Here is a 15,767-nt window from a genome sequence, read left to right as displayed (position 1 = left end):
AAGATATTATCGGAAATAATTTCCAAGTGTATGAAGTAGATGTATCATTTCTCCCTGAAGTCAATTGTCTCCAGTGTGCTAGAACAAGTCTCAGTACTTCCCTTTCTAGCTAGGATCCTTGGTTCTAAAGAGAGGGGGCGGAGGCGAAAAGCTCCTAGAAGCTAGAGATTGTTGTACACTACATGTCTGCAAGCTCTTACCTTTCCACGAGGTGGATCCAGGAAGGCCCCCAGCCTGCCTTCCCATAGGGCAGAAGATTTGTGACCAGCCATATAAAGATCAGGGTTCAGACAAATGGCTTTACCTTTATTCCAATACCTGGTTAGCATTTCCTACCATGATTTACATCTTAGTGCAACCCAAAAGAAACACTTAGCTCCATTCTGTTGGACACAAGATCTGCAAATATTTTTCACACACAAAAAAGACCAGTCAAGGCCTAAATGCCAATGAAGTCTGGTGCCAGGGTCCTACTTATAACCTATAAACAATGTTCTTTGGGTGAGTAAATTGGATTCAAGTGTACTGGAAATCCCCTAAAAATTAAATGCCAAATGTGAACGTGTGAATGTGTGTGTGTACATGTGTGTACATTTTTCTAAAGAATGGTTCCACAGTTTTTTCACATTATTTAAGGGATCCATGCCTCCTGAATGGATAAGAACTGCTACCTATTACAGATATTACAGATATCCTGAGCCTTCAAAGGAATATTCCCTAGACAGATCCCTCTCATTCTTGGCCATGACATGACGAGGAGCACCAAGTTCACCATCAGTCTATGAATGGACTTAACTTCATTTGTAGGTAGTCAGTATTCTCCTAGGATCATCAGAGAGCCAATAGTCATACCAAAGACCTTAGAATCAGCAAAGTATTGATTAAATCAATCCATCTCCTAGAGGGTGACAAGAGGGAAGTTATATGCCACCAAGAGAAAGACTAGTAATTATTCAGTCAAATTCAACCCACCTGATATTGTTTTAGTCTGTTTGGGCTGCTATAACGAAATACCACAGACCGGGCAGCTTATAAATAACAAAAACTTATTGCACAGTTCTGGAGACTGGGAAGTTCGAGATCTAGGCACCAACATGGTCATATTCTGGTGAAGGCTCTCTTCTAGTCATAGCTGGAGCCTTCTCACTGTGTCCTCACATGGTAGAAGGGGCTGGGGAGCTCTGTGGGGTCTCTTCATGAGGGCTCCACCTTTATGACCTAATCGCTTTGCAAAGGTCCTATCTCCTAATACACTCACCTTAGGGGTTAGAATTTCAACACCTGAATTGGGGGCGGGGCACAAGCATTCAGACAATAGCACAATATTTTCCACAAATATCCCCCATTAAGAATATAATTTTACACCAAAAACAGCACTGGATGGAGCTGAAACTTGAAAACGAAATGGAAATATATGAGTATTATGAAGACAGTCAGTCTCTCTCTCTTTTTTTTTTTTTAAGTACTCATGGTCTATTTCATGGATTTCATAGTCTACTTTTTGAATTAACAATAGCTTTCAAAATTATTATATATTCTGCGTAATTTCAACAGACAAGGCTTAATTAGTTCACTGAACTGTGTCTTTGTAAGACTTTAATTTTCCTATAAAAACAGTAAATGTCAACAAGATAGACATCCCTGTTCTTCTAAGCTCTGTTTATAGTTCCCTGAATTAAACAGGCAGTTATTACATTAAAAACATTCCCTGCATGCTAGCAACATCTAATTTTAATCTGTTAGTCTCATAGAGGACGAACTAAGGGCTAGGGCTGGAACAAAGAACTCCAAAATATGCCTGATATCTAAAAACTGAAACCTGATCTGATTCCATTGTGGAGAAATGAACCATATGCTCTTCAATGTTACTGCTGTCCTGATGTATAGAATGAGATAATATTGGCCACTTAGTCTATCAGTAAGATTCTCTTAGTTTCTAAATTGCTTTGCGATAGCATCTTAGAGGCTCCTTGTGGACCCACAGCAAGAAGTGTCATTTGTCAAATTGGAAGTAAAATAAATTAAATGGAATTCTGGTGTCCATATTCATTAATGTCCCCAAAAGGGACCAACATACTAATTTGGGCAGAACTTACAAAACCTTACAGAACTTACAGTGTCAGCTCCTCTGTGGCCAACATAACTGCTCCCTCCTCTGCGCTGGCCAAACAGTATCATAATTGCTGACTGTTAGTTATGCTTATCTCCCCAAAGGCTGATATCCTACAAGGCAGGGACTATATCTTATTTATCTTCGTATCTCTGGTAGTTCACAAAATACTTGCTGATTGTGTAAAAACAATCAGAAAGTATTTGTTTGATGACTGTAGGAATTCATTTAATGATAGCCAAGTGTTACTTCAGAATCCCATCGCAATTCTGAATATGCTCTGAAGTGTGCCTACCAATTCATATTCTTTATCTTTAGAGTCCTGGTAAAAGTACTGAAGGACCATGCACTTCATAATTCCCTACCACAAATCACAGTGGGAAAAGGTGATTCTAACTCCCACACTTCTCAGGACCCTGGTAGAAAGCAGAATATTAGAAAAATTCTGATAAGTAAAATAATTCAGGCAACGATTCAGCAAGACATTTTTCTGTGTCAAGCGCTGTTCTGAGCTTTTATCATGTGGGATCCTCACTGTAACCACAGGTAGGCACCGTTATTGTACACATTTTACATAGGAAGAACTGGCACAGAAAAGTGGAGTAACTCACCCAGGAGGAGAGAGCCTTATGTGAGTATTCCGCATGCCTCCCACCTCTGAAGAAAGCAGAATGAATCATTTCTCCCGTGTTCCCATAGACTCAGTCCTCAGGCATGGACCTGAGTTATGTTGTGATTATGTTATGATCAGAGATCCATGTCAGACTTGTTGGCCAAACGGTGGGTTCCTGGGGGACTGGGACTGTGTAGTTATTGATCATCGTTTTGCCTCCTCACTTCGCAGAGTGACTGGCTTATGGTAGATTCTCAGTAAGTGTCTGCTGAATAACTGGATGGGGAGAGTTTTTCCCAAAACTACCACTTCTGTGGAATTCCCCAGAGAAAGGGATGCAGATAGACTCATCCTACTGAGTCAGCTAAGTCTGTGCATCTGTGTGTGTGTGTGTGTGTGTGTGTGTGTGTGTGTGTGTGTGTGTGTGTGTGTGTGTGTGTGTGTGTGTGTGTGTGTGTGTGTGTGTGTGTGTGTGTGTGTGTGTGTGTGTGTGTGTGTGTGTGTGTGTGCGTGTGCGTGCGCGCACGCGCACTTGTCCCACCAGGAACTTCCACTAAAGTCTGGCATTTAAAACCAACGCCCTATATTTTGCTCCAGCAAAAGTTGTTTTTAAAATAATTTTTATGACGTTTTAGAAAGTCAAAGTAGTTTTTAAGAAACACGTGTAACTTTAAACTGAACAATTCTACTTTGCAGAGTTTCTCCTAAGAATCTTTGAGGCTGTACGCCTAGAGGCTGTAAACATAAACCTCTCTTGGGGCTGAGCAGGCAGAAGAGCTAGGTAAGGGGCTGCATTCTGTAGCTGGTGGGGATGGTGGCACACCGGAATAAGCCTGCCCATTATTGCAATGTGACAAAAGGGATCCAGAGAAGCCAAACTGTTTTTCAACAGAGCCCAGAAATTTCCATTTTAAAATACTGGCTGTGATATATTGTAAAAAATGGACCCAAGTTATTCCCCTCCCTCTCTCCAAGCTCGTGAGTAGAGCCCTCCCATACTGACTGTAAGCTGGCCCTGGCACTCACTTTGGCCAATGGAATGGTAGGAAAAGGGATGCAAACAGAGGCTTGAAAAGTACTTGAATACGGAGGCTTGACTTCTTGCTGCCAATGGGACCCCTGTAACCACTGTCAAGTGAAAAATGTGGGGCGAACTTTATGAGTAGAGGTGTGTGACCTAGATACCTCTGTTGCTCAGGCAACAAAATGCCACTTGCTGGACAGGAGAGTAAGGCCATCTAGATCATCCAGCCCTAACCAGGCCACCTCAGATGCAGGAGAGCCCAGCAGAGATCAGCTGAGTCGGCAGAGACCAGAACAGTCCAGCAAGCTCCTAGAATTGTTAGCTAAATTTTAGGCCAATACATGCTTGAGTGATTTGCTATACAATAAAAGCTAATTGGTGAAAAATTTAAATATGTTTGGAGCCGAACAAAAGAGGAATTCAGTTCACTGTAAGCTCTGGTGAATGTAAAGATTTAACGACAAGGACTTCTTTTACATCGCTGTTTATAAGAGAGAAAAAGCAAAAACCACCTGAAGATCCATCTAATATACTAGGGAAATGGTTAATAAGTGGTGGCATATGGCACATACTAGAATGGTATGCCACCACTACAAAGGATGGTGAGGGAAAGCAGTCACACACAGATCTATCAGATTTGGTGTGTTACCAAATTTGGATCAATAGGTACAATTTTACTAACCCAGAAAACATACTCTTTCAGAATTGTAACACTAAGCTGAGTTGATCACACAGTGCAGTGGAGAGGGCATCTTGCTGTAAGAAAGTGATAAAAAGCTCAGAAAAAAACTCAGAATATTTATGGGAATGTGCTCAGCTTTGCTTTTTGAGGATATAAGCATGCACAGTGGGGGCAGTAAACAGCTCTGCTCAAGTAAGGACATGATTGTAAAGAGGGATCGGCAAACATCTTTTGACAGTGAAAGACATTGTTATACTTAAAGGCTAAGTCTTTTAATTTCTTCAAATATACTGCCAAATTATAGGACTTGAAAGTGTTCTCCAAACACAAAGGACGTTGATAAATCACTGCTATAAAAAAATCTTCAATGACATGAAAAGATATGTTAAGTAAAAAAAGCCAATTGTAAAATAACATGCACAATACAATCCAATTTTTGTTATAAAAAGAATATGCTGGCATTAGAAAGTAACTGGAGGACAGAGATCAGAAGTGGGGTATAATAGTGGTTATCTTTGGAAGATGGGAGTAGTGTGTGATTTTACTAACTCTACAATTGTTCCAATTAAGAGAGGGACAGGTGAATACTCCCAATTTGTGATCTGACCTTCTGAATAATCGGAGAATCTATTTCCTAATTCTAACTTAACTAAGGGTTTTTCAAAGGGAAAAAATTATACTTTTTAATTCTCTCCACTTGTTATGTTGCTATTCATCCCCCTGGGTTTGCTAACAGTTGCTTTGGCTTTTGTTCTCACTACATTTATGGATGAGGGAGTATAGCTGGTCTCTGCCACGTCTGACTAGATGACATTTTAGAATTAGGTCTGATGATTAGTTAGGTCATCCTCTTGCCATTTGTCAGGAAGCTGTCGTGCACAGAAACTTCTGTGAAGGAAAATTCGTGACAAAGTGGCAGTGAAGGAAAATTCGTGACAAAGTGGCCTATGATGGGCTGCCAGGGCCATGAGAGAGCTCTGGCCTTGACCTGAATGAGCAGGGAGTCTCCCCTGTCGAATGGCAGCAGTGCCTGGGTGGGCCTGCTTATATTCTTGAAGAAGATTTGCAGAATGGAAGAACAGAGCATCTGGATCACTGCCTCATTTTTACCTGTGCCTGCAGAGAGTGATGCTACATGACATCCGCCTACCACTCAAGAGAATCAGGTAGATATTGTGCCTGCAAGGAACCCACGTGTTTTCATATGGGAGAAGATTCTACAATTCCAGAGACTGCCGAGCCCCAATAAAATTCTGAAGGAGTGCAATGATGTGACCGAGCATTTGAAAAAAAAGATTTTAAAAGTCTTGCTCTATCTACTTTGGTTTGGGGTGTGTATGTATGTGTGTACATATGTACATGCATGCACATGCATGAGTTTGCCTCTATGCTTTTTAAAAACTAAATTTTATTAAATTTTCTCAGTACAAAAATAGTACATGTTTATTACAGCAATTTGAAGAAATACCAATTAGCAAGAAGAAAAAAGTATATTGCTCTCTATACTTGACCCGTCATGGCATAGATAAATCTTGAGTTAAATTAGAATTAGGAAATAGATTCTCTGATTATTCAGAAGGTCAGATCACAAATCGAGAGTATTCACCTGTCCCTTTCTTGATTGAAACCATTGTAAAGTTAACAAAATCATATCACATTTTAAAGCTTAGCAAGAAGCACAGTAACAGCACAGTGCCCTCAGCTTTAGCCACTATTCAGCTTTGTCTGTGAACTGCACTCAGGTTCAGCCACGTCACAGCAACAACTTAACAGTGGCCATTTCCCAAGAGGTGACTATTGGCTGAGAACTAGATAAGCTGTAGGCAGACACTATTCCTTTTATCTTGGAGGTGGTGAGTCTACGAAGGAGGAAACTGAGTGGCTTAGAGAAGTGAAGTAACTTATCCAACACAATCCCTCTAACAGGAGGAGGGCAGGACTCAAACTTCTTCAATGAGCATTTAAGAGTGTGGAGGAAAAGCAGCAAGGAGCAGTTGGAAAGGGCACACTGGAGCAGCGCCCCAAAGCACACATTCTAGCTCATTCACCCAGGCAAATCACTTAATCTTGCTATAGAAGGAGGCTATCCTCCCTTGCCAAATACTTCACAGGATTTTTGTGAGGTCCAAATGAGATCACAAACATGAAAATCCTTGAAAACAGTAAGGCATTTGACAAATACCATGTGTTATTAATAAAAGAACAGAGGACTAAATTATACTCCTTAAGAGCATAACACTTCAGTCATTAGGGCCTCAATGGAAAGACCAAATCCCCTCTGGTCCCCCAAACTAACTAAACCCTTTAAATAAGTGGCCCAGGATTTTCTTAAGCAATCCTTTAAAGATGAAGGGCTCAGGTACACATGCTGGTACTTGAACTGGTCTTTGCAGGGAGCTTTAGTGTCCTGACACCCTGCCTGAAGAAAGTAACCGTTTTCCTATACTATCAATTCTGTTCCAAAGAAACAACTACTGTAATTTTATACTCTTAATTTGTTCAATACAAGAATGAGAAAAACAAACAAACAATACTTTCTCATGAAAGGGCCATATTATATATAGTAATTCATTTTTATTATCATCATCATTATTAATAGCAAAGTCCATAGTTCAGTTCCCGGGAAACATAAAAGTGGATGTTTTATGTATTGGACACCTGCATGTAATGTGATAATACAGAATTTTTTTTGAGTCAGTATGATTTACCAACCTATTAAAAACACAACCACACAATTAAAACCTGAGCAATCAAAACAATGCAATCTTCTAGCAATTGAAAACAATGAAGTGTCAGGCCAATGTGGAAGATCTGAGTAATCAGGCCTTTCAGGTAATGTTGACTGGAAATTCTATTTTCTCCTTTCATCTGAGGATCATTAAAAAGAAAATATTCACACACACACACACACACACACACACACACACACACACTCACTCACTCACTCTCTCTCTCTCTCTCTCTCTCTCACCGAAGAACTACCTGCCCTGGGCACATATGACTTAAGGATGCACTCCCCAGTGGGTTGATGGAGGCATCATCATTCCATCATATGCTGGAGCACTGAGGGGTCCACCTCCATGGCCTGGAGGCCCCTGTGTAACCTCTGGAATGTGGCCTCCTTCCCATAGCGTTGTCTCCAGCGGATGAAGGCCTCCACCATCTGCGACTGCACGTTGTGGGGGTGGTTGGCCTTACAGCGGTAGATATCTGTCTGGGACAGTCCCAGAGACAGCACCACGGGCTCCCACTCTGGGCCCAGCCTCTGGGCCAGCTGGTTAATCTGCCGGTCTGATGGGGAGCTGTTGAGGATATGCGGGGGGATTCCAGTCATCCGGTCATCTGGGGAGGAGAAAAGCACCAAGGTGAAAAGAGCAAGCAAAAACTTCCGACGAGTACAGAATGAAAACTGTAGGGAGAATGACATCCACTTCTGAATGTCAGGGGTCAGCTTTTCCTAGTCGTCTTGTGGGGCTGCTCAGTATGAAGCCATATATAGGGGCTTAAGAAATAACAGCATTTATAAAAATGTTTATTATAGAAAATTTGAAAGTAAGAAAAAATAACTAGAAATCCCATCAGAGAAACCAATTTATAACAATTTTATCTATTTCCTTTCAGTTTTTTATATATAAAACATAGATTTAAAATTACATTGTACGTACTGCTTTGTAACATGCTTTTTTCACTTCCATCTCTTTTGCCAGAGAGGCCAGGCAAGGGTTCTGGAGAATTTGGGCCCCAGTTTCCCCTGGCACTAGCCTGTGGGTGCAGGGGTGACACTCTCTCCTGCAGGAATGGCTAGTGCTAGAGAGTAACGTGCTAAACAGAACAACTACTCTCTCCTGATAAACTTGAATATCACCAAGAAAAGTTGCAGTTTCTAAAAGAAACAGAGGCTAAGAGGCCCGCTGAGGAAAAGAAATCTTAGAAGCCATGAGGTAGCAAGTAGAGAGGACAGCCGAGTTCATTGTTCCAGCACAGGCCACAAAAGGAGAGTTACCATCCTCGCAAAACCCAGTGGAGGAAGAGAAAGCATGTGCTGAGGAGGGGCAATGAGGGAACCTGACCTTGCAGCCCTAACCTGGATTTCAGTCTCCCAGAAGCTGTTTTTTTGAGGAAGCCTGAACTTGAGTAAGTGATTATATATGTCCCCAGTAAATCCAATGAGAAGTGCCATCAGTTATGCAGCAGGTCTTCCAGAGAAGGAGGCCCATGAAGGGATGGGAAAAGAGTGCACCCTGTGCAGAAAGAACATCCTATGCACGTGCAAGAGCCCTGAGGGAGAACAACATGGCATGTTCAAGGGAGTGAAAGAAATTCACTACGGCAAAGTGCAGAGATTAAGAAGGACTCCAAATATCCTAAATTATGGTGCTGGTTACTGGTCAGGCTAGGACTAGAAGTGAGGTCTTCACATTTCTGGTTTAGACATCTGTACGATAGCACACTGCACTACACTTTCTGTCACCAGTATCACAGGAATTCAGGTCAATCCCATTTCACACTCACCAACTGTTCTGATTTATGAATTCAATAAGAAGGCTAAAGGCATCCTATTAGAATAGCTGATGTGTTCCACTGCACGTGCCTTTGGCCTCTAGGCAGTTGCTAATGCCTAAGACATGAGTTGTAAAATTATTGTCAAGGACTTTTTCTGATGTTTGTCAAGATTGTAACTTTTTTTAAATGACTAAGAAGCAATTAGCATAATGATGATACTACCGACCAATATTTTATATTAACAGTAATGATTTCATGACTTGTATAAAAAATATGGGCTCATTAAAAAAATTCAAGCAACACAAAGAAGTACAAAAAAGAAAACAAATCCAATATACCATTTTGAACATGACTTTATGAACATATACTGTTAGAAGAATAATATAACAGCTTTTTCTAAGAGTTATTTAATTTTGTTCATGTATAACAGAAGAAAAATAAGTAAAACTAAATGGCTTTCTGACCTGCGGTTAAATACTTGAAACATACACACATACACACACATGCAATTTAATGCTGAGAAAAAACTTTATGAAAATTTAAGAACTAAACTGTGCGTTCTTATATTAATATTCTACAATGAACATTTTATATTTCCTTTCCCTTTCCTCGTACCTCCTGAATTTTGTTGCCTGTATCGTTTCTATTTTGCCAGGTGTACAACATTAACATGCTTCTGTAACAATAACCCTCCCAGCAGTTGTTTGGTCTTAAAACTACATTATAATGGTTTGAATGTTCACCAGTGTATTTTGTTATTACTTTTTTTTAATCATGGGTTTCCATTCTTGAGTCTGCTATTTTGCTTTGAGTCTTTAAAAACAATTTTATATTACATTATTTTAATATACTTTTAAATTATGAATATAATTTTATATCATTTAAATACTTTTATTCCTCTTATAAGTTCATAGACCTCGCTCATATTTCATGGTAGAGAACATTGGTATGGAGAATTCTGATACCAACTCGATCATCCTATTTTGTATAATTTGCTTTTTCTGTCTGCTGTTTATAGCACTAAAACTTTAGACCAGGGTATAGCTTGGTCATCCATCTGCTTTTCCAGGCATGTGTCATGACCTTCTGATCAAAGACTTAGTTCTTCCTTTCAAAAAAATCTTCTCGTGTCATACTTTTGCATTCTTTTTCTGCTTCATCTGCTATATGGTTTTGCCTATCCTCCACGGCATTTTCTCTCTTATTGCTTTAACTCCCTATGTTCCTCTCATGCCCTTTCCTCATGCCACTCCCTTGATTTTCAGTTACCTCTGTTAGATTTTTATTTGATTTGATTTTTCTTTGGTTCAAATATTGTACTGTGTTTTTGTTCTCAATTTCTTTTCTTGGCTCTTCAATCTATCTCTTAAAAATCCCAATCCACCTCACACTCATTAGGATGGCTACTATCAAAAAAACAGAAAGTAGACTTCTGGTTAAAATGACAGAATAAGTAAACACTATGCTCACCTCCTACCATGACCACATCAAAATTACAACTAAACTATAATACGATCATCATTGTGAACTGGCCAAAGACTAGCTGAACAGGAGTCCTAAAACTAAGGATATAAAGAAGCCATGTTGAGACTAGTAGGAGGGGTGAATACATGAAACAGGCTGGTCCCACAACCACAGTGTGGTGGTTAAGAAAAGTGAGAGATATCTTGGCTGCAGAGGTTCCCTCTGAGATGCAAGGGGTCCCAACCTCACACCAGGCTTCCCAGCCCATGGTTCTAGTGCCAGCAAGAGCAGTCCCACATCTGGCTGTGAAAACTGATGGGGATTGTGGCTGAGTGAGACAGAGGGCTGCTGGAGCCCCAGGTGTTTCTCCTAAAGGGCCCACACATGGACTTACGCACTGACGAACTCACTTGCTCTGAGCTCCACCACTGGGCAGCAGCTTGAAAAGTGCCAGGGACATTAAGGACAGAAACTGAATTGTCTGGCTTTGGGGCAAGGGCTAGAGGGGCAGTTTTCTCCCAGAAAGCAGTGCTGATAAACACCATAGTTTCTTTATTGAGCCCATCTACCACACAGTCTGCAGGTACAGGTGGGCAAAAAGTCTGAATCTCCATCCTGTCCTGGTGATTCTCTGAAACCTTGTCCCACCCAAATCACAGGCCTGCCCAAGTTGCTTCCATAAAAATGGCCTGTCTAAGCTTGTACTGTGGACTTTCCTAAAATCTCTCAAAGGTTCACATACCCAAAACAAGCAGCGTCTGGCCTCAGCATGACCCAAGCCAGGCCCTAGTGGCAGCTGGCCTCATTTCAGAGCTTAGCCTCCCCCATGTGCCCCTAAGCACAGCACAAGTGGCAACCATTTGCAAATCACTTTGTAACTACTACTAGGTGGCCCTGGACTAGGCACAGGCACTTGCAGTGGTTGGCCTTGGCCCACATCAGAGCCCCTCCCAAAAGATCCTAGAACCAACATACCCAGTGGTTGGCTTCAGACTACGCGAGAGCACCACCCAATTAGTTCCACACATGACACATCCAAATAGTGGACTCAGCAAGAACCAGAGCCCCAATAAAGTGAATACTGCTCCATGGGGTCGGCCCCCACACAATATCCAATGTAGTCACAGCAATTCCTCATAGCCAATAAGCCTGAGTGTCAATCTCTCCCACCAATGTGCCAACAGCCATTAAGGCTCGACAATAACAGAAGGGCACACACAACCCACACAAGGGACACACTTGGAGCTCTCAGCTCAGGTGAACAGACAGACTGTGCCACTGGGCCCCAGAAGACATAAACTACATAAGTCTACTCCACCAAGAACGGGAGACATAGCAGATGTACCTAATACATAAAAACAAACACAGGAGTCAGTTAAAATAAGGAGACAAGGAAACATGTCCCAGATGAAAGAACAGAACGAAACTCTAGAAAAAGAACTAAACAAAATGGAGACAATCTACCAGATGCAGAATTCAAAATACTAGTTATAAGGATGTTCAATGAACTTAGAGGAAAAGTAGATGAATTCAATGAGAACTTCAACAAAGAGATAGGAAACATAAAAATAGAAATGGAAAACATAAAAACGAACTAGTCAGAAATGAAGACTGCAATAACTGAAATGAAGAAGACATCAGAGGGAATCGACAGTAGATTAGATGAAATGGGAGACCAAATCAGTGATTTGTATGACAAGGTAACAGAAAACACCCAATGAGAAGAGCAAAAAGAAAAAAGAATTTAAAAAATAAGGACAGTTTAAGGGACCTCTGAGACAACATCAAGTGTACCGACATTCACATCATAGGGGTACCACAAGAAGAGAGACAGCAAGGAATTGAAAGGTATAATGACTGAAAACTTCCCTAACCTGGCAAAGGAAACAGACATAGAAATCCAGTGGAAATGCAGAGTCCCAAAGAAGATGAACCCCAAGAAGCTCACACCAAGACACATCATAATTAAAGTGCCAAAGGTAAAGACAAAGAGAGAATCTTAAATGCAGCAAGAGAAAAGCATCTAGTTACCTACAAGGGAGCTTCCATAAGACTGTCAGCCGACTTTTCAACAGAAACTTTGCAAACTTTGCAGGGGTTGTCACATATATATTCAAAGTGATGTAAAGTAAAAACCTGCAACCAAGATTACTCAGCAAAGCTATCATTTAGAATCAAAGCAGAGATAAAGAGCTTGCCAGACAAGAAAAAACTAAAGTTCATCACCATCAGATTAGTATTACAAGAAATGTTAAAGAGACTTCTTTAAAAAGAAACGAGTAAAAAGAGCAAAATATGAATAATAAAATAGCAATGACTACATACCTATCAATAATTACTTTAAATGTAAATGGATTAAATGCTCTAATCAAAACACATAGGGTGGCTGAATGGAGTAGAAAACAAAATCCATACATATGCTGCCTACGAGAGAACTACTTCTGATCGAAAGATATAGACTGAAAGTAAAGGAATGAAAAGAGATATTTCATGCAAATGGAAATGAAAAAAAAGCTGGGGTAGCAATACTTACATCAGATAAAATAGACTTTAAAACAAATATAACAAGAGACAAAGAAGGACCGAGCAAATCAACTTCTGGGAATTTATCTGAAGAAACCCAAAACATTAATTTGAAAAGACATATGCATCCCTATGTTCTTTGTAGCATCATGTATAATAGCCAAGATATGGAAGCAACCTAAATGTCCATTGGTAGACAAATGGATAAAAAAAGAGGCGGTACATATGTACAATGAAATATTACTCAGCCATAAAAAAGAATAAAATCTTGCCATCTGCATCAACATGGATGGACCTAGAGGGTATTATGGTAAGTAAAGTAAGTCAGACAGAGAAAGACAAATACCATATGATTTCACTTCTAAAAAACAAAATAAAAGAACAAACAAAACAGAGGGAAACTCATAGACACAGAGAATATTTTGATGGTTGCCAGATGGAACAGGTTGAGAGGATGAGTAAAAATGGGGAAGGGATTAAGATGTACAGATGAGCAGTTATAAAAACAGTCATGGGGATGTAAAGTACAGCATACAGAATATAGTCAATAATATTATAATAACTAGGTATGGTATCAAATCAGTACTAGACTTTTGGAGTGATCGCTTCATGAGTTATGTAACTGTCTAATAACTATGTTGTACACCTGAAACTAACATGTCAACTATAACTGAAAAAGTAGAGAAATTATTTAAAAAAAAAAAAAAACTTGAGAAAATAAGTGTTGCAAAGATGTGGAGAAATTGGAACCTTTGTGCACTGTTGGTGGGAATGTAAATGGTACAGCTGCTGTAAAAAACAGTATGGCAGTTAAATTAAAAATCGAATTATCATATGATCCAGCAATTCTACTTCTGGGTTATATACCTGAAAGAACTGAAAACAATGATTCAAAGAGATTTGTATATCCACGTTCATAGCTGCATTGTTCATAATAGTCCAAAAGTGGAAGCAGTCCAAATGTCTACTAAGGGATGAGTGTATAAACAAAACATGGTATACTATACATTAGAATATTATGTAGCCTTAAAAAGGAAAAAAATTTGGACCCATGCTACAACATGTATGAACCTTGAGGACATTATGCTAAGTGAAATAAGCCAGCCACAAAAGGACAAATACTCTATGATTCTACTCATATGAAGTATTAGAGTAGTCAAATTCTTTGAGATAGAAAGAAGAATGATGGTTGCAGGGGCTGGGGCAGGAGGAAACTGGGAATTGTTTACTGCAGAGGTTTCCAACCCCTAACCACAGACCAGTACTGGTCCGTGGCCTGTTAGGAACCAGGCCTGTACAGCAGAAAGTGAGTGGCAGGTGAGCAAGTGAAGCTTCATCTGTATTTGCAGCTGCTCCCCAGCACTAACATCACCACTTCAGCTCCACCTCAGATCATCAGGCATTAGATTATTATAGGAGAACCAGTCCCTGGTGCCAAAAAGGTTGGGGACAGCTGGTTTAATGGGTACAGAGTTTCAGTTTTACAAGATGAAAAGAGTTGTGGAGGTTGGTTGTACAGCAATGTAAACGTACATTACACACTGAACTGTACACTTAAAAATAGAAAAGATGGCAAATTTTATGCTATGTATATTTTATCCCAATTAAAAAATAAAAATGTTTAAAGAATCTCATTTTATCATAATTACATTGAGTTTTTATTTCTTCTGAAATTTTACCGAGCTTTTCTACAACGTGAAACACTTGTGAGATTGAGTTTTCTTGGACTGTGTTTTCTCTCAGACCAGGTTGGTTATATGTTTTTTTTGCAAGCCATGTTCTTTTCTTTTATTCTTCTGCTGTAGCATTTTCACATAGTTGTCATGACACTTATCTTCATCTTGCACATACTTAATGTGATTACGTCTGTCCAAAACTTCTGTTTGCTCTCTTATAATGAGCTGATGTATCCTTGACACTCTGCTCACTTTATAAGAGACCAGTTATCTTTCTCTCCTGAGCTACAATGCGATGTAGGCTGTTGCTTTCTGTGCAGTGTTCTGCCATGGAGGAGAGCTAGGATTCAGCAGCCCTGCCTTTGCTGGGGGTCGTCCACTCTGCCCTCTCTTTTGGAAGCTAATTAAATATCATACCAGATTGTGCTCTGCCGAGCCAGGGTGCACTCACTCCTATGGTCTCTTTCCTGTAACTCAGCACTGAGACTGGGAGATGGCCTGCTCTGGATTGCCTTCCTGCCTCTGCTTAGGGTGATTCCTGACATTTACGGAGGCTATCTACTCACCTCTTCAGCCAGCTTCTTTCCAAACTTATCTGTATTAGTATGAATCCCCAGGATTTTATCTCCTGGCCTTCCTTTCCCAGTATGGCTTCTGAGGGGTCAGGGTGGGGTATTTTCTTCATTGCTTGCCACTTTTCAAAGTACATGGCCTAAAGCTGTGATCAGTTTTTTTGTTAGTCTAGTTGCTGCTGACAAATGTTTTTGTTTTAACTGCTTTTTGGTTCAGCTCATTGGGTGTTGGAGAGAGAGCATCTGTGATTCTGCTACACTCTGTCATCATTCTGACTACTGGCCAACTATTAATGCAACATATGCTTTTAGCCAACTATTGGAAGTGAAGACAGTATTTGCTCTCATTCTTCCACACTTTCAGGGTCACATATTCCTTGTGAATACTTCCACATAACTGGGAGATGGCCAAGAGTCTGTGGACACAGGCTGGAGCAAAGATAACTGGCACAGAAGCACAACCAGCCGAAAGCAAATCAGGCCCTTGCAAGGAGAGCTTATACACATAAGGGGACAGTAACAGCTGTTTGTGCCTTTTGTCCTCTATCTGGAAAAGCATCTTTATGAGGCCCTTCTAGCTTGTGAATTCTGCTGAACATG

General features: G+C 40.3%; 1 protein-coding gene across 1 annotated transcript in view; it reads right to left on the bottom strand.

The window, feature by feature from the left end:
• Positions 1 to 6,983: 6,983 nt before the first annotated feature.
• The window catches only part of CRADD (CASP2 and RIPK1 domain containing adaptor with death domain), a 153,166-nt gene continuing 144,382 nt past the window's right edge, over positions 6,984 to 15,767 (bottom strand). The window contains exon 3 of the mRNA XM_015598436.2: positions 6,984 to 7,771. Within this exon, the coding sequence (XP_015453922.1) occupies positions 7,470 to 7,771 (302 nt within the window). The 3' untranslated portion in view covers positions 6,984 to 7,469. The remainder of the gene's footprint in view (positions 7,772 to 15,767) is intronic.

This window comes from Pteropus alecto, unplaced genomic scaffold, assembly GCF_000325575.1.
Source record: "Pteropus alecto unplaced genomic scaffold, ASM32557v1 scaffold76, whole genome shotgun sequence".
Taxonomy (NCBI): Eukaryota; Metazoa; Chordata; class Mammalia; order Chiroptera; family Pteropodidae; genus Pteropus; species Pteropus alecto.
The sequence above is the reverse complement of the archived record's forward strand: the minus strand, read 5'-3'. Positions and strand labels throughout refer to the sequence as shown.